The 27,690-nt window shown below is 40.5% G+C and overlaps 1 protein-coding gene across 1 annotated transcript in view; it reads right to left on the reverse strand.

The window, feature by feature from the left end:
* Nucleotides 1-1,764: 1,764 nt before the first annotated feature.
* ATXN7L1 (ataxin 7 like 1) overlaps nt 1,765-27,690 on the reverse strand; it is a 70,000-nt gene continuing 44,074 nt past the window's right edge. The window contains 10 exon segments of the mRNA XM_039354432.1: nt 1,765-4,340; nt 6,422-6,496; nt 8,405-9,365; nt 10,858-10,979; nt 12,085-12,280; nt 14,329-14,374; nt 14,377-14,425; nt 16,333-16,415; nt 19,260-19,540; nt 22,001-22,223. Of these exon segments, the coding sequence (XP_039210366.1) occupies nt 4,299-4,340; nt 6,422-6,496; nt 8,405-9,365; nt 10,858-10,979; nt 12,085-12,280; nt 14,329-14,374; nt 14,377-14,425; nt 16,333-16,415; nt 19,260-19,540; nt 22,001-22,223 (2,078 nt within the window). The 3' untranslated portion in view covers nt 1,765-4,298.

Below are 27,690 nucleotides of genomic sequence, written 5' to 3' on the forward strand. Positions count from 1 at the left end.
GCACAATAAAAGCGCTTTTGTGCATTGGGCGATCTGTCTTCTCTTGGCCAAGAAGGAACGTGTGAACGGCTTTTAAACGCCAGCTGACACGGATGCTGCATGAGAACTGGTGTTATTGATTAATAATAACAACAACAACAACCAATAGGCGGTACCAATAGTACTAGGTGACTTGGAGCACCACTTGAACACCATCGGCATTGACAAATTCGCCATTAGTCAATTGCAAAAGGCGGCCTTACTAGGAACTGCTTCCATCCTGCGACGATACCTGTAATACCATCAAACATCCACATTGCCTATCCCAGGTCCTGGGTAAGGACTCGATCGGAGGACAGAAGTGCCAAATCCAGTCTGATTAGGATAGAATAGAATAGGGAATGGAATGGAATGGAATAGAATAGGAATCTTTATATGGAGTGGAATAGAATAGAATAATGAATAGAATAGAATATGAAATGGAGAAAATAGAATATAGAATGGAATGGGAATAGAATATAATAAGGAATAGAATAGAGAATGGAATGGGAATGGGAATAGAATAGAATATAGAATGGGAATAGCATACCATAGCATAGAATATAGAATGGAATGGGAATAGAATATAATAAGGAATGGAATAGAATAGAGAATCGAATGGGAATAGAAATAGAATAGAATATAGAATGAGAATAGCATACCATAGCATAGAACAGAATATAGAATGGAATGGGAAAAGGAATAGAATAAGGAATGGAATAGTATAGAATGGGAATAGCATAGCATAGAATAGAATATAGAATGGAATGGGAATAGGAATAGAAATGGAATAAGAATTAGAATAAGAATAGAATAACAGTTGGAAGGGACCTTGGAGGTCTTCCAGTCCAACCCCCCCCCCACTTAGGCAGGAAACCTATACCATTTCAGACAAATGATTGTCCAATTTCTTCTTAAAAGTGACTGAGCAGTGTACAAAACTCACAGCTGCAGACAGTCCTCCAGGTATAACCATTTGTTTAGTCACCATTTGAATTTACCACGGCCTTGAAAAAAAATAGTTTATGACCAGAGGTCACATAACCAAATTTTGATCATGTGACCGTGAAAATGCTGCAATGGTCATAAAGTGTAGAAAGCAGTCTTAAGTCACTTTTTTTCAGTGCCGTTGTAAACGAACAATTGATCACAACAAATTATTGTAAATTGGGGACTACTTGTAGTGTGGTATGGTAGGGTGGTGACTCCAGTCATTATGACTTAGTTAAAATATCCTTATGAAACACAATACACATAATGCACAATGCTTGCCAGTTATCTCAGCTCGTGTTGATTTAACAAGTTCTGGTTTTTTGACAGGGCCTTGGTCAGTCACCCTAGTAGTGAAATCTGTCTGATCTATGATTGACACCTGGCGGTCAAATGACCGGACAACCCTCCTGTCCATCTTTTTTGAAGACCAAAGGCCTTCCTTTCCTAAGAGTTGTCGGCAAGATTGTGGTGTGAGACACAGATTGAGCAGTTCCATCCTTTTCACTGGGGCTTTTGTACTTGGTCGTTTGAGGCTTTTTGTACTTGGATGGTAACGATGGAGTCACCACCCAGGGATGACACTTCATATTGACCAGCAGAAATACTAAGTATATTTCCTTATTTTGGGAAGTGGATTTCTCTTTCAGGAAAGATCCTAACAAAACCTTTCACCCAGTCGTGTCAAGGCTTGTAATTTTTCCCAGATAATCCTGGAGCGTTTTCTTTTTACAAAGCAATAAAGCGTTGCGTGTGTTTTTTTCTTAGAAACATATAAATTATTTTATTTACAAAGCCATGTTACAAATAATAATAATAATAACAATAATAATAATAAAGCAAAACCAACAAGTAACAAAAGAAATACAATCGCCCACTGGAGAATATCTCCAGGCCTGGGTGCTTAAACCATGGCAGTATCAGTCAAGATACACATTTTGTTCTTTATTTTCCCTTTTCTCAAAACTGTAAGTCATAAATTTTACTATTTACATCCACTTTCGACACTTACAATTATCACAAGCATGGAATGGGATTTCTCAGATACTGCTAAATACATCATAAAAGGTGCAGGAGGAGGAAAATAGTGTTACAAAATATGGGTCCGTAGAAAAGAAATGGACTCTACACATATGGCAATTTTTTTTTTTAAGAATGATTGGACGTGCTATTTTCAAAAGTCTTCCCGAAAAGGATTCTAAAATCTGTAGTAGGAAAGCATAATTGAGGAGGTGCAAATTTCACTTCTGTGCAACAGAATTTTATTTATTTATTTATTTATTTTATTTTATTTCCCATGACCGACCAGCTATGTAAAACCCAAAGTTTTGTTTAAAGTGCCATGGGTAAAACAGCGTAACAAAATAGAAGGTGTAGATAGAAAAAATCCTTTTCTTCTTCTTTTTTTAAACAAGAGTTCACTGAGAATCGGCAATAATAGAATATGCTGTATAAACTATTCTCTACAAAGGTTGATCGGCACTATATACAATTGTTAACATCGATACAAAAGAAGGCATATCCAAGTTATCCGAGTTGCTTTTTTATTTTTTATTTTTAAATATGGCTGACGGGCCTATGCATTGCGTTGTGTGTTAACGACCAAAGCTTCTGTGCCTCTATTGCTGGAAATCACATCTTCTGAAAAGTTGGGTGTTTAGAAGGGAAAATGGTTGGAAAGGGGGGGGGGAAGCCCAACTGTTTAACAAATGCTACACTACAATACAGGCTGGTCTAGTCCACTTCCATTTTTAAAACCGCACTATATATACCATTTTAGTATATATAAATTAAATGACCTTTTTTAAAAAAAATGTGATGGGACAAAATATGGAGGGCTGTATTTAATACTTAGCTTTCCAAAACGCTGTGAGATCTACGTCACAGGAAATGAAAAGTTAAATACGGGTTATGCCAAAGCACCCCCAAAAATCCAGCTTTCTACATAATAGATGCATGTTAAGCTAAGGAAGTCTTGACATTATTAAATTGTTCCTTCAGCAGCCAAATTCATAATCGTCGTACTTTTTTTTTCCCCTCAAAAATATAGAACAGCAGTTCAATAATTGGAGCGTTGTTCTGCTACTGAAATTTGATAACTCCTGCAGCTATACAACACAAAATAAATTAGTTTTTAAAAAAACAAGGCTCTGTTCCTACAACCAAAGACAAAAAAATTGTGCAAAAATAAAGATATGTACATTTTGTTTTTCAATCTGAAGAATGTACAGTAAAACGCAACTCAAAATACATGAAAAATACAACCATATTTTCTTAAGTTTCACATCGCTCATGAAACTTCTCTTGTCACTTTCCAAGTATAAGAAAACATAAATTACAATAACATTATAAAAATTATTTTTGAGAATATTGTCTAATTTCTCCCAAGAGGCCTAGCCTTGTTTACCGTTGTTAAACATTTTCTATGTTTTAAAATCTGCCCTAAGCCTTTACGTGAAAAGGGAAGAAGCTAATAAACTATTTGCATTCATTTTCATTTCTCCCCAAGATGTCAATAAACCTGCGTATAAGTGCACTTTTAATTCTGTAGAAATAAAAGTTAATTCCTTCGTAGTAATTTTGTAGTACCTTAGTAGAATTGGTTTCCTGATTACAAAAGATCTACTTTTGTTTTAAAAAAATCAGTAATTCCTGTAAAAACATTGTCAGTGCAATTTAACTGATGCAAATTCAGTATGTCTGATTTCTGTTTTTGCGAAGGACGGCAATCCTTTTCTTGGCCCCTTCACCTAGGTATGAGGAAATGGTCACACAATATTCCTATTAATATTGGCAATAATAGCCAGCTGCATTAACCCTTCAGTGTGTTGAAAGGATCTAGAACACTGACACTGGATGCATAAGTCAGCAAAATTGATGGACACTGTCTATTCATCCTGAGGACAATAATTAATACAGAAGTTACTGCAAATTTGAAATAATAGCTTTGCTCAATCTAGCCTTTTTATCACACGTGGTATTATTTCGAAATGTCCACTGCTCCCGTTGTGGCGAGAAACTAAAAAAAAAAAAAAGAGAGAGAGAGAAAGAGATAGAGAAAACGCAACAATTTCCTTCTAAAGGCATTAATTAAAATCAAGCCCGATTGCACAGATCACAGGCCAACACATGTAAGAAATGAAAGTAAGCCATGACTACAATTTTATGGAGGAAAAAAAAAAGGAAAGATTTTAATACAAAAGTACAAAAAAAATCAGCAGGACACAAGAAAGCCAATAAGCTGGCTTGGAGAAGGGCTGCAAAAATATAGAGATGGTTTGTTCTCCTTATCATGGAAGAGTCCTTATCCGACCAGGCCGATTTAATGTTTTCTGAAAGAGAAAATGAACAGTTTGTCTTAAATGACAAAAGGGAAAATTATGACAAATATATATATATATATATATTTTAAAAAGCACACAAAAACCAGCAGTCTAAAGATATAGCTAGTCCTTCGTTCAAAGTTACAAGGGTACTGAAATAACTGACTTATTACTGTTTTTCACCCTTATGAACATTGTGGCATCTCCATGAACATGTGATCAAAATTAAAACACTTGGCAACTGACTCATATATAGGACGGTCACAGCGTCCCGGGGAGTCACGTGATCTTCCTTTGCAACGTTCTGAGAAGCAGAGCCGATGGGGGGAAGTCAGTTTCACTTAACAATCGTGTTGCTGACTTAACCAACTGCAGCGAATCACTTTGCAACTGTGGCTATAAAGGTCGTAAAACGAGGCAAAGCTCATTTAAGAAATGTTTCCTTTAGCGACAAAAATTTGGGGCTCAGTTGGGGACCTAAGACAAGGAGTGTCTGTATGCTTTTAGCACATCTCAGTTCTGCTTTTCTTTAGGAAACCAAAAAAAGCCAACACAGTGCTAGGCTGCATGAACAGAGGGATAGAATCAAGATCACGTGAAGTGTTGTTAATACCACTTTACAACACCTTGGTAAGGCCACACTTGGAATACGGCATCCAGTTTTGGTCGCCACGGTGTAAAAAAGAGGTTGAGATTCTGGAAAGAGTGCAGAGAACAGCAACAAAGAGGATCAGGGGACTGGAGGCTAAAGCATACAAGGAACGGATGTTGGAATTGGGCATGTCTAGTTTAACGAAGAGAAGGACCAGGGGGGACATGATAGCAGTGTTCCAATATCTCAGGGGCTGCCCCAAAAAAGAAGGAGTCAAGCTGTTCTCCAAAGCACTTAAAGGCAGGAGAAGAAGCAACGGATGGAAACTAACCAAAGCAACCTAGAACTAAGGAGAAATATCCTGAAAGTTAGAACAATTAACCAGCGCTGCACATAGTAATCGGATATAATTGCTCTTCCCATCCTTTTTTAATTTCAAGGCATTCAGAAAAAGAACCAGCCAAGGATTCATAAACTTGGAAGGGACATTTCTTTGCCATTGTGGCTCATTACAGGTTGCTCACAGGTGTGCCAAGGCAGATTATGCAGCAAATTCTAGATAAAGTGAAGGTTGGGTGGATGGCAATTATTCAAGGCTTCTAACAATTGCTGGGAATGTGTATCTTTGTCACAGAACCAGCGTTTTATAATTGTTCCCTAAAATGACTTAAGTCTTTAAAGAATACTTAATGGTTACACTAAATGTTTTAGTCCAAAAGCTGGGGGGAAAAGTACATAAGCCTCATCTTTCCAAAAATGCATGGTTAAATATACATCTAGGACAGGGGTGGGCAACCTTGGCCCTTTTATGACTCGTGGACTTCAACTCCCAGAATTCCTGAGCCAGCCACGCTGAGGGGAAAGGGAGAGGTTTCCATGCTGAGCCATGCTGGCTCAGGAATTCTGGGAGTTGAAGTCCACGAGTCTTAAAGTTGCCAAGGTTGAGGACCCCCGATATAGGGCAGGGGTGGGGAACCTTGGCTCTCTTATGACTCGTGGACTTCAACTCCCAGAATTCCTGAGCCAGCCACGCTGAGGGGAAAGGGAGAGGTTTCCAAGCTGAGCCAGGCTGGCTGAGGAATTCTGGGAGTTGAAATCCACAAGTCATAAAAGAGTCAAGGTTGCCTACCCCTGATCTAGGACTTTGTACAAATGGGTAAGGATGTGAGTTTGTTTGGAAAAGGACATTATTACACAGATAGTCCTCGGGTTATGACCGTAATGGAGCCTGCTTTAAAGCTTAAAGATTTAAAGCAGCATCCTGAATAATAATGTTCAGTTAAAAGTTTTTCAGTTTCTGTTTTTATGGTTTTTATAGCCAGCGGCCCGGAGCTGTGTTTAAAGGCGGACAGCTGTACAAATCTTTTAAATAAATAAACATAATAAAAGTCATGGACTTGCTAAGATAAACCACGTTTGTTAACCATAATACAGCAATTAAGCGATGCACATTATGACTTAAATATAATTTAAAAAAAAAACAACAACACAAACTCACTTGTTTGTTGTGCATTAGATTTGATGTACTTGAAGGACTGGACTGGGACAGAGCTATACCACTGTTTTTTCCAATCTGCAAAGCGATAAACAAACAAAAACAGGCCTTTATTTCCACTAGTTTCTGCATTTCATTGGAATGGAGTTTTCGGGTGTTTCTTTTTTAAAAAAAAAAAACAATTATTCTTAAAAATATTAAAGGGTGGCTTATTTCCAGTCATCTATTCCAAGATACAAAAAAAATAAAAATAAAAATTCTGTCATAGGATGTTTCAGTCCTAAAACGGATAGTGCTGAGTTTTCCTGGAATCTCTGGAAACCTTAAAAAGATCTCGTTGGAGTTCAAACCCCGAAGACTGACTGACTTCTAAGATCATGCAAAGTATTAGTACCGCTTTATAAAACCCTAGTGAGACCACACCTGGAATACTGCAGCCAATTTTGGTCACCATATCACAAAAAAGAGGTTGAGAGTTTGGAAAAAAATTCAGAGAAGAGCAACTAAGATGATCCAAGGCCTGGAGACCAAAACATACGAAGAACGGCTGCGGGACCTGGGTTTGGCTGGTCTAAAGAAAAGATGAAACGGGGGTGACATGATAGCAGCATTCCAGTATCTCAGGGGTTGCCACAAAGAAGAGGGAGTCAAGCTATTCTCCAAAGCACCAGAGGGAAGGACGAGACACAATGGTTGGAAACTGACCAAAGAGAAGCAACCTGGAATTAAGGAGAAACTTCCTGACAGAGAGGACAATCAACCAGTAGAACAGCTTTGCCTCCAGAAATCGTGGGTGCTTCATCACTGGAGATTTTTAAGAAGAGACTAGACAATCACCTGTCTGAGATGGTATAGGTTCTCCTGTTTGAGCAAGGGGCTGGACTAGAAGACCTTCAAGGTCCCTTCCAATTTTTCTATTCTATCCTATCCTATTCTCTATCCTATTCTATTCTATTCTATATTCCAATATCTATTCTATTCTATTCTATTCTATTCTATTCTACTCTACTCTATTCTATATTCCAATATCTATTCTATTCTATTCTATTCTATATTCCAATATCTATTCTATCCTATTCTATTCTATATTCCAATATCTATTCTATTCTATTCTATTCTACTCTACTCTATATTCCAATATCTATTCTATTCTATTCTACTCTACTCTATATTCCAATATCTATTCTATTCTATTCTATTCTACTCTATTCTATTCTACTCTACTCTATTCTATATTCCAATATCTATTCTATTCTATTCTCTATCCTATTCTACTCTATTCTATATTCCAATATCTATTCTATTCTATTCTATTCTATTCTATTCTATTCTATTCTATTCTATTCTATTCTATTCTAATTCTATTCTATATTCCAATATCTATTCTATTCTGTTCTGTTCTATTCTATTCTAATTTATTCTATATTCCAATATCTATTCTATTCTGTTCTATTCTGTTCTACTCTATTCTATTCTATATTCCAATATCTATTCTATTCTATTCTATTCTATTCTATTTTATTCTATTCTACTCTACTCTATTCTATATTCCAATATCTATTCTATTCTATTCTATTCTATTCTATTCTATTCTATTCTCTATCCTATTCTATTCTATTCTATATTCCAATATCTATTCTATTCTATTCTACTCTACTCTATTCTATATTCCAATATCTATTCTATTCTATTCTATTCTATTCTATTCTATTCTATTCTATTCTATTATTCTATTCTATTCTATTCTAATTCTATTCTATTCTATTCTATTCAATATCTATTCTATTCTATTCTATTCTATTCTATTCTATTCTATTCTATTCTATTCTATTCTATTCTATTCTATTCTATTCTATTCTATTCTATTCTATTCTATTGTATTCTATATTCCAATATCTATTCTATTCTGTTCTGTTCTATTCTATTCTATATTCCAATATGTATTCCATTCCATTTCATTCCACTCTACTGTTCTATTCCACTTACCGTCCGAGAGATGGCGTTGTTTGGCGTATCTGGCACAGGAGAAATGAGATTGGGCGTGTTCTTTTTATGAACACTATTCATTCCAGGCATTTTAGTAATTTTACAGGCTTTGCTGCTGGCGCTCGAGTTCTTGCGCTTTTTCCCTTCCGATTTGTCAAAACAAAGGGGCAGCGAAGAGACGGCGTTGTGCGGGGCGAAGGAATGGTCCGACAAAGGATGCACCAGGGAAGGGACCGACAAACCGGAAGGGTCAATACTGCTCACGACGATGCTCATGTGTTTCACCGAGTCCGCCGCGCTACTCGAGAGCGAAGTCCGTCCTGAGGGCTCGGATTTGGCACTGAAGGAACTTGTTCCGTTGTTTGCGCTGTGCACGGAGAGGCTGTTGTAGGAAGAAGCGGCCTGGTAATGATTGAGGGTGGGACTGGGGTTCAAGACGCAGTTCTTCCTGTGCGCCCCTGAAACCGAAGACGAGGAAGAAGTCTGGAAAGGTAATGAGGAGGAGGAGGAAGAGGAGGAGGAAGAAGAAGATGGCAGCTTTTTCTTTCTGTTACTAGAAGACTCGTCGCCACCGCGGCACAAGATGTCTCTGACTTTGGAGGACTTGCTGGTTTTCGTTTTGGACGGCTTGTGAGACGGGGAAGGGATGACGGCCGGCAGAGGCGACAGGGCAGACGGCATCTTGAAGGTGGAGTCTACGATGCTCAAGCTTGCGGCCACGTGCGGGAAGGCGGTGGCGTGGGACGTGACGGAACTGGTGTCTGACATCGTCCCGAAAGGGGCGCTGGAGAGCATGGCGGACGTCATGACGTAAGAAGGAGGGATTCTGGAGCTGACGGGCGCAGAGGGAATGTACGCCGAGGTGGGATTACTGAAAGGTTGAAGAACGGAGGCCGGGAAGGGGCTGCTGAGGTGTGCTGCTGGGGACGGCATGGGACTATCCACGGCGGGAGGGATTTTCCTAAAGTATGGAAGGAGAGAAACACACGTTTGGGATAGAGGCATTTTCCATCAGTCCTACCCAGCATCCTTCGCTAACGAAGCAGAAAGAGCTTTCCTACAAGGATTAAGACATAGGGATAGAGATAGATAAGGCAGACAGACAGATAGATATGGATGGATGGATGTGGATGGATAGGGATAGATAGACAGATAGACAGATAGGTATACAGACAGGCAGGCAGGCAGGCAGATAGATATGGATGTGGATGGATAGGGATAATAGATAAGACAGACAGAGGTAGGTTGGTAGGCAAGCAGGCAGATAGATACACAGATATGGATGTGGATGGATAGGGATAGATAGATAGATAGATAGATAGATAGATAGATAGATAGATAGATAGATAGATAGATAGATAGATAGATAGAGGCAGATAGGTAGGTAAGTAGGTAGCTAGGCAGGCAGATATATAAATAGGTAAGTAGGTAGGTAGTAAAAGAGCCGAGGTGGCGCAGCAGTTAGAGTGCAGTACTGCAGGCCACTTTAGCTGACTGTGTGCAGCAGGTCAGCGGTTCAAATCTCACCGGCTCAAGGTTGACTCAGCCTTCCATCCTTCCGAGGTAGGTAAAATGAGGACCCAGATTGTTGGGGGCAATGTAAAATATATATATACATTGCTTACTGGTGTACACCGCTTAGAGAGTGCTTGCACTTAAAGCGGTATATAAGTCTCATAAATAAATAAATAAATAAAATAGGAAGATAGGTAAGTAGGAAGGTAGACAGGCAGGTAGGCAGGCAGGCAGACAAATATGGATGTGAGTGGATAGGGATAATAGATAGACAGACAGAGGTAGGTTGGTAGGCAGGCAGGCAGATAGATACATAGATATGGATGTGGATGGATAGGGATAGATAGATAGATATAAACAGGTAGGTTGGTAAGTAGGTAGCTAGGCAGGCAGGCAGATATATAAATAGGTAAGTAGGTAGGAAGGTAGGTAGGTAGGAAGGTAGACAGGCAGGCAGGCAGGCAGGCAGATATGGATGTGGATGGATAGGGATAATAGACAGACAGAGGTAGGTAGGCAGGCAGGCAGACAGATAGATACATAGATATGGATGTGGATGGATAGGGATAATAGACAGACAGACAGACAGAGATAGGTAGGTAGGAGGGTGGATGGACGGAGATACAGATAGACAGACAGACAAGCAAGCAAGCTTTCCTCAAAATGTAGCTAATATTTTATTACTTTGTGGTTACTAAAATTATTCCTATTCACCAATGTTACTATTGTCCTTGCTTTGGCATTAGAATTACACATTATTTATGCACACTATTTTTTCCCTTCACAGAATACTGTTAAGTTTAAGTTAGTATTTTCTCTGTCACTCAGAGTCATTTAAATTGCGAGATGGACAGCAAATAAATTTGACAAATAAATAACGATAAGCCTTAAAATAAAATTAAAAAAAAAAACCATCCAGACAACACAGATATACTTACTTCCACATTTGTGAGTTTAAGTGTTTTTCTACCATAGAATTTAGCGCTAGCCGAAAATGATCCCATCTCCTGTCAAATACGTAGTATCCTCTTCCCATCAAGTGACTTCCAAAGGAACAGAACTAGGAAAGGAAGGGGAGGAAACAAAACAGACTCTTTTAATCACCACATTAATCCATCTGTGCATTCTAAGGGTTGGTTAAACGGTGGCCTTGCTAGTAACATTCTTGTAGGAAAGAATGGCATGGTTCCCCCTCTTTAACAGGATTTGGAAAGTATGGGAGAAGGAGTGGCAGAACGTGGGGCAGAGTGAAAAGAGGCATCAGCGTAGAATCCCTGCGTAGCCACAAGCAAACTACAGTAGTGGCCAAAATGGTGGAAACCTTTTGGGAAACGCGTACAGTAGAAATGCCACCTTTGGTTAAATTTCCACCATTTTTTCTTCTCGTTTATTTATAACTGTAGCCTTGTTCACTTAATAATACTATTTTACATCGCTTTCTGGGCAACCAGTCAACTCTCTGCACCATTCCTTTAATTTTATTACATATTACAAGCTCACTAAATGAAAGAACACAAAAAACCCCAACCAACTTGATAGCGATCACACAACACACTGACAAATGTCCTCCTCTCGGCTTCAATGCATGACATCAATAACCGGATCCTACTGTGATCCGATTGGCTCATGGCCAAAACAAGAGGACACCCGATTGGCTCTCTAAACACTCGCGCTCATTGGCTACAATCAGATGAAGGAAAGCTACCTGATATCAACCTAAGCAAGTTGTGCTTCCCTTTTCTGGTTATTTGGCTATAACATTTCATAGAATACAGTACAAATAATTGAACAAAAGTGGTTGCATTACATTCTTGATTAAACGATCTTTCCATTGATATATAATTTTATGGTACTACTCCAAAACAAAAGTGGTGTTATTAGCCATCCAACCTCAAAAATAGACTTTTCCCAAAAGGTTTCCACAATTTTGGCCACTACTATAAGTTCAACCTCCCCTGAATGCCGTTGCGGTTAGTTTAAGAAGACTCCTGTGCATAGGCTTTTAGCGCTAAATCAGTTTAGTTGGAGCGTCCGATGTAGACTTCGTCTTTTGCGCCTGATAGACCTTCTCGCTCACATGTTTCTGTCCAAATTGAAAAATCTGCTCCTTTGCGCCAACGCGACTTATAAACATTCAGCCCGCCAGAAATGCCGCCAACAAGTACCCCAAGTGGCTGAGGATGGTGCTCCGAATAGGAGCAGTCTAATTTTTCTGCTTCTTCGGATCCTTCTAGCTCTCCTTCGTCGCTGGATAATCTGCAGAGCAATTCTCCTCCCATCGCCGGAAGGGGCAATTCTGCTACGTTCCCGCTCGTGTGGTTTGAAGAGGTGCCGCTGTTTATGCTATTTGAAGGGGAGGATCTAGGAGAGGTTAAAACATCATGTCCGTGAGCTGGGCGGCTAGATAAGTGTGATACAAAAAAATTAAAAAATAAATAGATAAGTCACAGGACCACAATCAGTTCAGCGCTGAAAGTTCTACAGCAGCGGTTCTCAACCTGTGGGTCGGGACCCCACTTGGGGTCGAACGACCATTTCACGGGGGTTGCCAAACAACGCAATCCGCCATTTTTTTCCTCCCTTTTCCTTAGCTGTGCTACTCCCTTTTATTCTATTGGCTTTGGAAAGCCAATAGAATAGACTCTCTTGAATAGAGTCTAATTCAGTGGTTCTCAACCTGTGGGTCGGGACCCCATTTGGGGTCGAACGACCATTTCACGGGGGTCGCCAAACAAGGCTGTCCGCCATTTTTTTCCCCTTTTCTTTGGCCACACCCCTGGCACCCGGTGATGTATAAGTGGTTGGGGGTCACCACAACATGGGGAACTGTATTATGGGGTCGTGGCATTAGAAAGGTTGAGAACCACTGGTCTAATTCTATTGGCTTTCAAAAGCCAATAGGAATTGTCCAGGCTGTCTCTGCCCTGCTGAGCCCGCCAAAAGTCCCATTCTGCAAACGGTGCTGCACCAGTTGAGTAGTTCTCGACTTACGACCAGTTGAGTAGTCCTTGACTTACGACCGGTTGGGGGGTCGCGGCATTAAAAAGGTTGAGAACCACTGTTCTACAGGTTATTCCCAGGGGAAAAAAAAACTCTACCAAGAGTGTTAGCTTAAGAAGTAGCAGTCAGTTCCTTGGGATTCAGTGAGACTAGCCTCTGGAAAAATATCCCAAGAATTTAATTGTACATACGGGGGTTGAAGTCAGAAAAACTTGAGTTAAAAGATTTCCTATAAAAGCTGAAACAGGTAGTAAAATTTAGCTGTGTTCTATGGTTCTGTTATCCATTTAAGTCCAATTTTAGTTGATTTACTATGGAACTCTAGTTTAAACGTTTGGGAACTCTGAACATTAGGTTTTGTGATGAATGGGGACAAAGGGAACGGTGGTTGTTTAAAGCTTGGAACTTATAAATATTAAACGTCAAATTTAAATATTAGTGGGAAACTAAAAATTGGGAAAAATGAATTCGGACATTGATAAGTCTATAAAGATTGAACGTTAAAATAACCAGGATATGTATAAACTAAAACCAGTGGTTCTCAACCTGTGGGTCGGGACCCCATTTGGGGTCGAACAACCATTTCACGGAGGTCGCCAAACAAGGCTGTCCGCCATTTCCCCCCCCCCTTTCTTTGGCCACACCCCTGGCACCCGGTAATGTATAAGTGGTTAGGGGTCACCACAACATGGGTGACTGTATTATGGGGTCGCGGCATTAGAAAGGTTGAGAACCACTGAACTAAACATTATTGATAAATGCAAGAAAGTTATTTTTATTTAACTGATATAATAATAACTGTATTAGTTTAAACATAAGACAGTAAACACTAAGGGGAAAAGAGAGGAGATATTTAATGTAGTCGTCTGAAACTTGTACTAAAGAATCTTTGCACGTTGTTGAACTATCGATTAACTCAGCCGCCACGTTGCTTTTTAAATATTTAAATGTAAAACTAGAAAATCAATAAAAAAACCTTTTTAAACGTTTGGGAACTCAACTGTGGAGTTCTGGTTTCAGAAACACGTAATCCTTGACTTAGGACCACGAGCGAGCCCAACACTTCTGTCGCTACTTGAGAGCTTTTAAGTGAACCTAGCCCCGTTTTACGACCCTGCAGTTGTTAAGTTACTAATAGGTTGCTAAGAGAATCCGGCTTCCCCATTGAGTTGGCTTGCCAGAAAGTCGCCAAAGGGGATCCAAGGGCACGGCGACCGTCGTAAATACGAGTCGCTGAATCGCGTTCACCAATTGTCTGAATTTTAATCACGCAATCATGGGGAGGCTACAAAGGCTGTAACTGTGAAAAGTAATCGCTTTTTTTCGGTGCCGTTGTAACTTTGAACAGCCACTTTGTAAGTCAAGGACTACCTGTGCAAAGGACTTGGCTTAAAGCCAGGTTTGCTCACCTGGGAAATACTGAGTTAGACTGTCTAGATTTGGCAGGTGATAGTCAAGTTCTTGCCCAGAGTTCACGGAGGTTCCTGTGAGAGCATCGGGTCCTGACTATGCGTTTCCCTTAACAAGCCGTTGTAAGTCAAGGGTAGACAAAATGCCAAATCCAGTCTGAACATCTGGCTGAATGATCCACAATAATAATGATGGGGTTAAAATAATTAGGGTGAGGCTCCTTGGGTGCAATCCCAAAACAACTTGAACACCATCGGCATTGACAAATTCGCTATTAGTCAATTGCAAAAGGCGGCCTTACTAGGAACTGCTTCCATCCTGCGACGATACCTGTAACACCATCAAACATCCACATCTGCCTATCCCAGGTCCTGGGTAAGGACTCGATAGGTAGACAAAATGCCAAATCCAGTCTGAACATCTGGCCGACTGTGCGATGATCCACAATAATAATGATGGGGTTAAAATAATTAGGGTGAGGCTCCTTGGGTGCAATCCCAAAACAACTTGAACACCATTGGCATTGACAAATTCGCTATTGGTCAATTGCAAAAGGCAGCCTTACTAGGAACTGCTTCCATCCTGCGACGATACCTGTAACACCATCAAACATCCACATAATAATGATGGGGTTAAAATAATTAGGGTGAGGCTGGGTGCAATCCCAAAACAACTTGAACACCATTGGCATTGACAAATTCGCTATTAGTCAATTGTTACTAGGAACTGCTTCCATCCTGCGACGATACCTGTAGCCTATCCCAGGTCCTGGGTAAGGACTCGATAGGTAGACAAAATGCCAAATCCAGTCTGAACATCTGGCTGACGGTGCGATGATCCACAATAATAATGATGGGGTTAAAATAATTTGGGTGAGGAATTCAAAGTTCTCGTTATTGGAAGTTTCTTTTTAAAATTCGAAGAGGTTCGATTCTTACAGAAATTCAAAGTTTCTCTTTTTCTCATTCACTCTTTACATTAAGTAGGTCAGGATAATAATTTAATGGCTAAACAGCTTATGTAATGATGTAATGTAATGTAAGGTGGATGATGCAATAATAGGAATGACTCAACGGGTGTGTGTATCCCTTTAAGAGTCTGAGTATAAAAGGGAAGGCTTTTTGCTGGCGTTTTTCTCTCTCGTCTGTTCGACTGCTGTAACTGCTGTGTATTGGAGTTCGCTGTTTCACCACGTGTATGTATCTTGTTTCTAGTGTATATTGCGGATAGTGTAATATAAACCACCATTTAATATAAAGCACTGTGTAGTGCATTTACTCCCGGGTTACCTCAGCACAATAATTCCCTTCCCTCATCCTCCTTCCTGGTGGTGCAATGGTTAGAATGCAGAATTGCAGGCAAACTCTGCCCACCACTTGGAGTTCGATCCTGACCGGCTCAAGGTTGACTCAGCCTTCCATCCTTCCGAAGTTGGTAAAACGAAGACCCAGATTGTTGAGGGGCAAGAGGCTGACTCTGTAAACCTCTCAGAGAGTACTGTAAAGCCCTGTGAAGCGGTATATAAGCCTAAGTGCTACTGCTATCTACGCCGTGGTGGCGCAGTGGTTAAAATGCAGTATTGCACGCTGACTCTGCCCACAGCCTGAAGTTCGATAGGACTCAAGGTTGACTCAGCCTTCCCTCCTTCCGAGGTCGGTCAAATGAGGATCCAGATTGTTGGGGGGCAAGATGCTGACTCTGTAAACTGCTCAGAGAGGGCTTTGTAAAGCACTGTGAAGCGGCATATAAGACTAAGTGCTATTTCAATGTTATTTCTTATGGGAAAAAAATTGTTTGGTATTCATCACATCTCCCAGAACAATTAACGATGAGTGCCGAGGGAGCCCTGTACTAGAATTCTGGGATTTGAAACCCAGACATCTTAATTTTGCCCCAGTGACCTAAAGATATTCCAACAGAATAACAACTATAGCCTTCAGAAAACACGTCTGAAACAACCATCACAGGAATTATATTATATTTGAACTAGGAAGAAAGTTTACCTTGCAGGTGAGTGACCTCGTGCACGGTTTCTTTGTTTCAGGATCCAAGACTCCACAGTGCTTATTTGGGTCAAACTCTCTTTCTGTTTAAAATACATAAATAGGTTCTTTAAAGGAAAAGCGACAACATACAATTACGGGAATGAAATTGAAGACACTGCAAGACGGCGCATCAAAAGAGATGTGGGAAAATAGTGTATTTTCTCTAGCTAGGCTGGTTTCCTTCTACCCCATTTCCACTGAGACACCATGCAACAGATCTACACACAATCCAGGGCTCTCTAAGAAACCATTAGATAATCTGATCGTTAAGGATAAATGAATTTCAGCGTTCCAAAGGAACAAAAGTCTTGAAAGGATACCAAAAGGAGAGGCTCAAATAGATCTGCCTCCTGAACGGTCTGTGTGTAATATATAAGATCTCTATGGGGCCACACTTAATTGAGGTCACCTGATTATAAAAATTAGGGCATCAAGAAATTGTGAGGATCAGTGTTGTGAGTCCTCACCAGCCAGGGGATCCGGCAGCTGGGTCTGAGGAATCAGAAGAGGAGGAGGAGGGGCCTGGAGTGACATCAGAGTCAGAGGAAGGCTCTGAGGAGCTCCAAGACTTACAGTCAGAGGAGGAGCCTGGCCCCTCTACTCGCACTCAAGCTGAGACACAGCTGTGCTGGGAGCCTGAGTTGGACAGTGATGAAGAACAGCTGGGACAAATCCCGGATGCACGAATGTGCAGGCAAGAGAAGCGAGTAGGACAGAGGAATGCAATGCTCCAAAGGCAAAGGAGAAGGCATTAGGAAGCCACGCCTTGGCCGTATAATAAAAGGGAAGGTGTGGGAAGTGCTGGTTGCTGAAGACAACCGTTCGTGTTGAGGATCGAATTTCTGTGGACTGTGTTTGTTTGCCTTGGACACTGACTCAGGTCTGTGAATAATAAAAGGGGATTGGTTTTTTCCTGCGGTTCGTGCCTGTTTCTTGGAAGAGAGGTTTCTCCTTGTGAGCATAAGAAGGACTCACGTAGGCTGGGACAGAACAATCAGTTGCGATGGGCAGAGGAGGAGAGCAAGCTATGTCCCCATTGCTTAAAGAAAACATAGAGGCCTGTACAGATGTATAACTACAGGTAACCCTCAATTTACAATTTAGTGACCATTCAAAGTTACAACGGCACGGGGAAAAAAGTGAGTTACGGATTTTAGTTTTCTCTCCCTTCACTTTTAAACACGCACTCATAATTTTAAGGGTTAGTAACTGACCTAGAGTGCATGACGGCCAGCTAAAATGCAGCAAGCAAAGGGATGTCATTATAATGGCAGAGGCAAGACGAAATAAACCTTGGTTACAGTACAGGCAAGCACGAAGGTTCACATGAAAGGCAACGTTGACTGATGAAACATATAATGCGACACCTACCTTATCCAGATGTGCCCTTTCTCTTTGGGGAAGAACTGACTGCTCTTATAGCCAAGGAGAGACAGTGAGCACTGGGTAGACCCCAAGATTAACTGCGTCTAATGGAAGCAGGGGGTTGGACTAGTTGACCTCCATGGCCCCTTCTAACTTTATTATTATTATTATTATTAAATAAAATTACCTTGGGATCTACCTAATCCATTATTTATTGTCCAGATAAACTGGAGAGCAGTCAGAAGTTCTGCTGTTGCCATCAACAAAGGGAACCACCTTCCTGATTTTAGAGGATTTATACAGGTAGTCCTCAACTTACGACAGTTCATTTAGTGACCGTTTGAAGTAAAAAAAACCGGCTATTGAAAAAAGGGACTGACGGCTGTTTTTCGCACTGACTGTGTGTCAAAATCTGGACCCTTGGCAACTGACTCGTATTTATGACTGTTGCGAGGTCCTCTTTCCCAAAGCCAATGGGAAAGCCAGGCTTGTTTAACAACTACATCACTAATTTCATAACCCGCAGTGATTCACTGACCAACTGTGGCAGGAAAGGTTGTAAAACGGATCAAAATTCACTTAGTAAGTGTCTCACTTAGCAACAAAAATTTCAGGCTCCGTTGTGGCTGTACACCAAGGACTACCTGTATCTCGTCTTCGCCAAACTACAGTAATGGCCAAAATTGTGGAAACCTTTTGGGAAAAGTGTATTTTTGAGGTTGGATGGCTAATAACACCACTTTTTTTTTGAGTAGTACCATAAAATGATATATCAATGGAAAGATAATTTAGAATGTAAGGCAACAAAGTTTGTTCAATTATCTGTACTGCATTCTATGAAAAGTTACAGCCAAACAACCAGAAAAAGGAAGCACAACTTGCTTAGGTTGATCTCAGGTAGTTTTCCTTCATCTGATTGTAGCCAATGAGCATGAGTGTTTAGACAGCCAATTGGGTGTCCTCTTGTTGTGGCCATGAGCCAATCAGATCACGGTAGGATTCAGTTATTGATGTCACGTATTGAAGCCGAGAGGAGGACATTTGTCAGCGTGTTATGTGATGGCTATCAAGTGGGTTGGGTTTGTTTGTGTTCTTTCATTTAGTGAGCTTGCAAAACGTCATAAAATTAAAGTCATGGTGCAAAGAGTTGACTGGTCGCCCAGAAAGCGATGTAAAATATTATTATTAAGTGAACAAGGCTACCGTTATAAAGAAATTAGAAGAAAAAATGGTGAGAACTTAACCACAGGTGGCATTTCTACTGTACACTTTTCCCAAAATTTGGGAAGAGTGGCCAACAATTTTGGCCACTACTGTATGTTGCCCGCAAAATGGGAAGTCCAAGCCGAGCTGACCTCTCATTTTATTGATATTTTATCTTGAAACTGGACAAGAACAGGTGAGGAGAGCAATCGGTTCCTTACAACAGCAAAGGCACATCCCTTGCCGCTCTGCAACCGGCGGTCCTTAACGAAGAACGAGGGCGTCTCATTCAGTCATGCAACAGTGCTACTACTTACCCGAGACTCTCTTGTAAGACTTGCTACTGTTTTTAGTGCCATTTTGGTGCTTCTTGTCTAGGGATGCGACCGTAACTCCTTTGCCGTTCAAAATCTTTTCGGGTGATGGCGCCACCGATTTGGATGTCAAAGCAGACTTAATTGGAGCAGGTGTGGTGGAGGAAGAGGCGGAGGAGGTGGTGGTGATGGCAGTAGTGGCCGTAGAGTTCATTTTAACGTTGGCACCATCTGCCTTCACTAGATGAGGAATTTTCTCTAGACTGACCACCGGAACAGGAACACTGAAATACCAAAGGGGAAAAAAAAAAAATCTTCAATATGTATTTTCTGCACCGTGGTCAACTCTTACCAATTACCTTGCCTTCCTATTACACGTGACACTAATGCAGGAAGGTGACAAAAAGAGTTATAATCTCAAAATTGGTTGCTTGTACAGTGTCCTTATGAACCTTGTTTTTTTTTTAAAGACAATCTTTGATTTCATAAGACAGTTTGCAACATTAAGTGCCTTTGTTTAAAGCAGCACTGAATGAAAATCTAATTAAGAATATTTAGTAGCCAAGGACTAAAAACAGAGAAAGCTATGATAGCTCTCCGATAGTTTTTTTCTAATGCAAGGCAGGCCTTTTGTGCACTTCTGATATTTTTCAGGTGTGGTTTTTTTTGTGTGAATACGTGCAAATATCCATTCCATCCACATTTCACACGAAGGTAGCAGCTTTGCAGGCAGAAGCCTCCCACCATCCAGGACAATTCAGGAGTAACGACGCGATAGAATCAGATACAGAGTTAGTTAAGTCGAAGACTACTCAACCGGTTGTAAGTCGAGGACTACTCAACTGGTGCAGCACCGTTTGCAGAATGGGACTTTTGGTGGGCTCAGCAGGGCAGAGACAGCCTAGACAATTCCTATTGGCTTTGGAAAGCCAATAGAATTAGACTCTATTCAAGAGAGTCTATTCTATTGGCTTTCAAAAGCCAATAGAATAAAAGGGAATAGCACAGCTAAGGAAAAGGGGGGGAAAAATGGCGGACTGCGTTGTTTGGCGACCCCCGTGAAATGGTCGTTCGACTCCAAGTGGGGTCCCAACCCACAGGTTGAGAACCACTGCTCTATAGAGGCAGGAAATATGCCCATTTGTAATAACGCCAAGAAAGGCTTCAATTGTCATTTGCAAATATAATTTTGGATAGTTACCTTGTTCGTTAAATTTTACATAATTACTGGCTCCTTGCGATAGGTCTGTTAGTATAAAAAACTATCAGCATTTTTAAAAGACATAAAATCGGCTTTGATATAAATTAATAATGACGGATATTATTCCATGATTTTTTATCTTTTGGCTTTCCTGTTATCAATATTTCAAACAGGTGTGGACAATTTTAGACTTAATTCTAATAAGAGATAAATATGCAATCATGGAAAAAAATATTATCACATCCCCAAATGTTTCTTTGCCTGTTTCTTTTCGTATGCTTTTTAAATATTATCTCATGACACACAATAATCAAACCAATTAATCATTTCTAACAATGTGTTTATCAATAAAACAGAACCCAAAACACTCAGCACAAATCTTTTTCTGTGGTACATATCAGTATTACTGCTGCGCTAAAAACATTTTAAAGAACCACACATACATGTACGTCCATACACTATTCAGCTTCTCATTATCTGTAATGTTGAATTCATCCAAATGGTGCATCCCGGAGGAAACCTTTTTGAATCAAGGTACCTCAAATCCACTAACTTAAAAAAAAAAAATGTGTACAAAATCCAGGATCCTTGCTTCTGTGTAACTGAAATTTCAAGGGTCTTCACGTCAGTTGTATTCGCAAAGTGGGGTCACCGGAGTCTCGTCGCTATCAGCCACATCATGTGATTGTGATTCCTTACATGTCCTGCCAGCTTCCCACAAATAAGGTCATTGGGGAAGCCGGCAGGAAGTCGGAAGTCGCTTCTGCTCCACGGCTTTTCTGTCCACCCGTGGACAGTCTACTTTTTATTGGAAGGAAATATCTCTTGAAAGGATGACCGTCTAGTACAGGGGTAGGCAACTTTGGCTCTTTTATGACTCGTGGACTTCAACTCCCAGAATTCCTGAGCCAGCCTGGTTCAGCTTGGAAACCTCTCCCTTTCCCCTTAGCACGGCTGGCTCAGGGATTCTGGGAGTTGAAGTCCACGAGTCATAAAAGAGCCAAGGTTGCCTACCTCTGGTCTAGGCCGCTTTATGACTCGTGGACTTCAACTCCCAGAATTCCTCAGCCAGCATGGCTCAGCTTGGAAACCTCTCCCTTTCCCCTCAGCACGGCTGGCTCAGGGATTCTGGGAGTTGAAGTCCACGAGTCATAAAAGGGCCAAGGTTCCCCACCCCTGCCCTATATCAGGGGTCCTCAACCTTGGCAACTTTAAGACTCGTGGACCTCAACTCCCAGAATTCCTCAGCCAGCCTGGCTCAGCTTGGAAACCTCTCCCTTTCTGGGAGTTGAAATCCACGAGTCATAAAAGAGCCGAGGCTGCCTCCCCCTGGTCTAGTATTATACAGGAAACCGAATTATGAAACATCTCCTTTTTCTTAAAATAAATCAAAACTGAAGCAAACCCTCATGTTAGTGTCTTGGGGGTCACGTTAAATTTTTCATTTAATCAAGGCCGTGTTATTTACGTCATTGCAATGAAAACAACCGTGGCGAAAAAAAGGTCGTAAGTTACTTAAGAGTCTGCAAGAATCGCAACTTACCACGGTTTATCTCTTGAGATTTTTGAAGAAAAGAGCATATGCTGCTTGCTACTGGAGGTAATTAGATTGTCTTTGGGCGTTTTGAATGGCTTTGAGTTGCTGTTTACTGAGTTATGGCCACCGATGCAGGATTTCGGTTTCATCTGTATTAGGCATGCCCTGGAATTGCAGGGTGGAGATGCTGGAGATGAGGAAGATTTACACATTGAACCGTGTCTTCGTTCTGCAGTGGGGAAATACACATATAAATGGATAAAAATAAAAGCAATGAGGGAAGACAAGGAATGCAAACACATTAAAAAATTGACAGAAGAGAATAATCGAAGCTCAGGGTTGAACTGTGGGGTGCTTCGTGCTCTCTGAGCTTGGGGATTTTTTTTGCAGACGTTTCATCACCCAACTAGGTAACATCATCAGTGCTAGAAAGAAGTGGAAAAGAAGGAAGGAAGGAAGGAAGGAAGGGAAAGGAAAGGAAAGGAAGGCAGAACTGTGGGGTGCTTGGTGCTGTCTGACCTTGGGAGATTTTTTTGCAGACGTTTCATCACCCGACTAGGTAATATCATCAGTGCTAGAAAGAAGTGGGAAGGAAGGAAGGAAGGAAGGAAGGAAGGAAGGAAGGAAGGAAGGAAGGAAGGAAGGAAGGAAGGAAGGAAGGAAGGAAGGACGGACTGTGGGGTGCTTGGTGCTATCTGAGCTTAGGTTTTTTTTTGCAGATTTTTCATCACCCAACTAGGTAACACATCAGTGCTAGAAGGAAGGAAGGAAGAAGGAAGGAAGGAGGGAGGGAAGGAAGGAAGGAAGGAAGGAAGGAAGGAAGGAAGGAAGGAGGGAGGGAAGGAAGGAAGAAGGAAGGAGGGAGGGAGGGAAGGAAGGAAGGAAGGAAGGACTGTGGGGTGCTTGGTGCTGTCTGAACTTGGGGGGGGGGTTGCAAACGTTTCATCACCCAACTAGGTAACATCATCAGTGCTACAAAGAAGTGGAAAGGAAGGAAGGAAGGATGGATTGTGGGGTGCTTGGTGCTGTCTGACCTTGGGGGGGTTTTTTGCAGACGTTTCATCACCCGACTAGGTAACATCATCAGTACTAGAAAGAAGTGGAAAGGAAGGAAGGAAGGAAGGAAGGAAGGAAGGAAGGAAGGAAGGAAGGAAGGAAGGAAGGAAGGAAGGAAGGAAGGAAGGAAGGAAGGACTGTGGGGTGCTTGGTGCTGTCTGAGCTTGGGGGGTTTTTTTGCAGATGTTTCATCACCCAACTAGGTAACATCATCAGTGTTAGAAGGGAGTGGAGTGCTCAAAGGAGAGCAAACCCCACACTCTTCTAGCACTGATGATGTCACCTAACTGGATAATGAAACGTCTGCCAGAGAACAACCAAGCTCAGCGAGCACCAAAGGGCCCACATAAAAAAAAAAAAAAATGGTTAAGGTCAAAGCATTGTACATCCTGACAAGTAGATATATAGTATAACGTTAATATAACTTGAGACACCAGCAAAAAAATAGCCAAATAATATTACTTTCAGATTGCACTTTCCTATATTACCTACATGGTCAATTGTAATAGTGTCCTTGCTTACAGATCCAAACTCATGGATAAAACCAGAAAACAAAATTATCCTGTTCCCCCCCCCCTCCATTCAGTTGTGTCTATTTCTTGGATACTGTCTGGATAATTCCCTGTGGTTTTCTTGGCAAGGTTTTTCAGATGTGTTTTGCTGTTGCCGTCTTTCTAGGGCTGAGTCAGAGTGACCGGCCTAAGGTCACCTAATCAGCTTCGTGGTCAAGGCAGGAGTAGATTTCACAGTTGCTACTCTGATGCTCCTGGGGAGGAAAGCCATGGCAAATCTAGACAGCATACTAAAAAGCAGAGATGTCACCCTGCCAACAAAAGTGTGCATAGTCCAGGCCATGGTCTTCCCAGTTGCAATGTGTGGCTGTGAAAGTTGGACCCTAAGAAAGGCTGAGCGCCAAAGAATGGAGGCCTTTGAACTCTGGTGCTGGAGAAGACTCCTGCGAGTCCCCTGGACTGCAAGGCGATCCACCCGGTCAGTCCTGGAGGAGATCAACCTTGTCTGCTCTTTAGAAGGCCAGATCCTGAAGTTGAAACTCAAGGACTTTGGCCACCTAATAAGAAGGAAGGACTCACTGGAGAAGAGCCTGATGCTGGGAAAGATGGAGGACAAGAGAAGAAGGGGACGACAGAGAATGAGCTGGCTGGATGGAGTCACTGAAGCAGGAGGCGTGAGCTTCAATGGACTCCAGAAGATGGTAGAGGACAGGAAGGCCTGGAGGAACATGGTCCATGGGGTCGCGATGGGTTGGACACAACTTCTCAACAAGTCTGATGCCTTAAACAACCACCCCAAACTCTCTCTCATTCAGTCTTCAGGACATACAAAGGTGTACTGTGTCTTTTCATTCTACATCCCTCACTGTATTATGCTGTATGTATGAGCCTTATATAAATATAAATAAATTTGCCATCTTCATTAAAACAAGAGTCATTTTCATTTCCCATACAAAAGAGCAATGCTTCTCATGAGGCAATACTTTAGAAAGTAAAAGTGAGAATTACTGTAAAATGGCCACCATTAAATTATATATGTGTATGGTGCAATCTATGTTTTAATTTTATCCTGTTCCTATGCATGAGAAGCATCAAATACTGAAGCGAAGTAGCTCGTTCATCAATCAGTTAAAACCTTTTAAATAGTCTCAAGCATTTGATCCCATTTTTTAAAATCAGGGTTAGGATATCCCAAGAATGTGCCACGAGCAAAAACGTTACAAATCAATCTCCTCCTTTGCTTATGATTTGCTCTGCAGCTGCAATCTAGTTACAGTAATTCTGTTATGGAGAGTCGTGATTTACTACAGGAAATGCAACCAGGTGTAAGAAAGTCTTAAGTAATTAAACCTTCACAGGCAAGTTACACCATTTCCCAACATTTATGTGTTAACATTCACCAATGTTAAGTAGCTGGGGTAATTATACATCAGCACATTGTGTAACTTGACTTGCATGATCTATTGGTGAATAGTTTGAAAACACACACAACGTAAACTGCCAAAACCTCTTCGGTTCTTACTGAATACTTCAGTGAAGACAAGAAGAAAAAAACAAAACAAAACGAAGCACTGTAAATGTTAATTAGAAAGAACCCCAAATGTTGGATTTAAAAAGGCTAAATCCACAAGTATGATTTCATAAATGGCGAAAGGAAGAAGAAACATTTGAAGCAACAAATATGTTATATTTATTGTTTTATTTTAAATAGATGCTCCTCATTTAATGCTAAAATCCTGATCTGATTAACTCAGATTATGGTCAACTAATGCTTTTTTCCTTTCTGCTAATAAAGGCTGTTCATAACTTAGTATCTATAGATATTCCTCCATTTATAACAATTCATTTATGGACTATTTCAAGTTACAATGGCATGAAGAATGCAGCCTATGATCGTTTTTCACACTTATGACCATTGCAGCATCCCCATGGTCACTTGATCAAAATTCAGACGCTTGGCAATTGATTCATATTTATGACGGTCGCAGTGTCCTGGGGTCAAGTTTCTGACGAGCAAAATCAAATGGGAAGCCAGAATCACTTAACAATTGTGCTACTAACTTAACAACTGAACTGCTTCACATAACAATGTGGCAAAATGGGACAAAACTCACTTAACAACTGTCTTGCTTAACAACGGAAATTTTGAGTTCAGTTGTGGTCGTATGTTGAGGACTACCTTTATCTCTACTGAATTTTTATGCATCAGATATAAGCATCTAAAATATACTGCACTGGAAATTTAACCTGAGAGAAACAAACAAGATACATCTCAAAACGTCAAATTACTATTAATCTTTGCTTTTCAACGTTTAATTATTTTACCACGTACACAAAATGGACTGACTGGAAAAAAGATTGCAAGATTGTTATTTCACGATAACAAGGCTATCTATTGCAGGCCTTAAAACGACAGTTACAAAAAACATCAAGCAATAAAATAAACTTCTTCTGGACAGCCGCCAAATTCTGAATTAGTATTTGAAAGTGTAAATGTAACACTGATAAGAAAATAAACAAAATACAGCTTTTGGGGGTTGCGGCAGTGTATTTTGCCCCAGTAGAGCATCCAACTATTCATAAAATGCATAATCTATGCAGCAAAATTTAGATATACAAAATTTAGATATATAGTCCTTCTTTAGAGTTGGGAGCAGTGGCAAAATTAACACTAAGCTGAATGGAATGAGGACCCCATGTCCATTTCTAGCAGTTTTTGTTACATCCTGGATTTCCATTACATAAAGGAATAGACCATAAACCCACATTTTCCCTGTTCTGCCCATATAAAGCTGAATGAATTTAAGAAACATAAAACTGAAGGCCTATGTCCATGAGTAGAGTAGGGTAGAAATAGAATAGAATAGGAGTAGAGTAGAGTAGAGTAGAATAGGAGTAGAGTAGAATAGAGTAGAATAGGAGTAGGGTAGAGTAGAATAGAAAATATGGAATAGAATAGAAAATATGGAATGGAATAGGAGTAGAGTAGAGTAGAACAGTAGAGTAGAGTAGAACAAGAGTAGAGTAGAGTAGGAATAGAGTAGAATAGAAAATATGGAATAGAATAGAAAATATGGAATGGAATGGAATAGAATAGAATATGAGTAGAGTAGGGTAGAGTAGAATAGGAGTAGAGTAGAGTAGAGTAGAGTAGAATAGAATAGAAAATATGGAATAGAATAGAAAATATGGAATGGAATGGAATAGAATAGAATATGAGTAGAGTAGGGTAGAGTAGAATAGGAGTAGAGTAGAATAGAAAATATGGAATAGAATAGAAAATATGGAATGGAATGGAATAGAATAGGAGTAGAGTAGAGTAGAGTAGAGTAGAGTAGAATAGAATAGAATAGAAAATATGGAATAGAATAGAAAATATGGAATGGAATGGAATGGAATAGAATAGGAGTAGAGTAGAGTAGAGTAGAGTAGAATAGAATAGAAAATATGGAATAGAATAGAAAATATGGAATGGAATGGAATGGAATAGAATAGGAGTAGAGTAGGGTAGAGTAGAATAGGAGTAGAGTAGAGTAGAATAGAAAATATGGAATGGAATAGAATAGAATATGAGTAGAGTAGAGTAGAATAGAAAATATGGAATAGAATAGAAAATATGGAATGGAATGGAATGGAATGGAATAGGAGTAGAGTAGAGTAGAATAGAATAGAAAATATGGAATAGAATAGAAAATATGGAATAGAATAGAAAATATGGAATGGAATGGAATAGAATAGAATAGGAGTAGAGTAGAGTACAATAGAATAGAACAGAATAGAATTAGAAGAATAGAGATGGAAGGGACCTTGGAGGTCATCTAGTCCAACCCCCTGCTCAAGCAGGAAACCCTATACTTTTTCAAACAAATAGATGTCCAGTTTCTTCTTGAAAACCTCCAGTGATGGAGCACCCACAACTTCTGAAGGCAAGCCCTTCCACTGATTAATTGTTCTAACTGTCAGGAAATTTCTCCTTAATTCCAGGTTGCTTCTCTCCTTGATTAGTTTTCATCCGTTGCTTCTAGTCCAGCCTTCTGGTGCTTTGGAGAATAGCTTGACCCTCTCTTCTTTGTGGCAGCCCCTCAGATATTGTTCTGCTACAATTCTTCACCTCCCGTCAGCTTAAGT

The sequence above is a fragment of the Crotalus tigris genome, unplaced genomic scaffold (assembly GCF_016545835.1).
Source record: "Crotalus tigris isolate CLP2741 ecotype Arizona unplaced genomic scaffold, ASM1654583v1 scf7180000018553.2237530, whole genome shotgun sequence".
Classification (NCBI taxonomy): domain Eukaryota; kingdom Metazoa; phylum Chordata; class Lepidosauria; order Squamata; family Viperidae; genus Crotalus; species Crotalus tigris.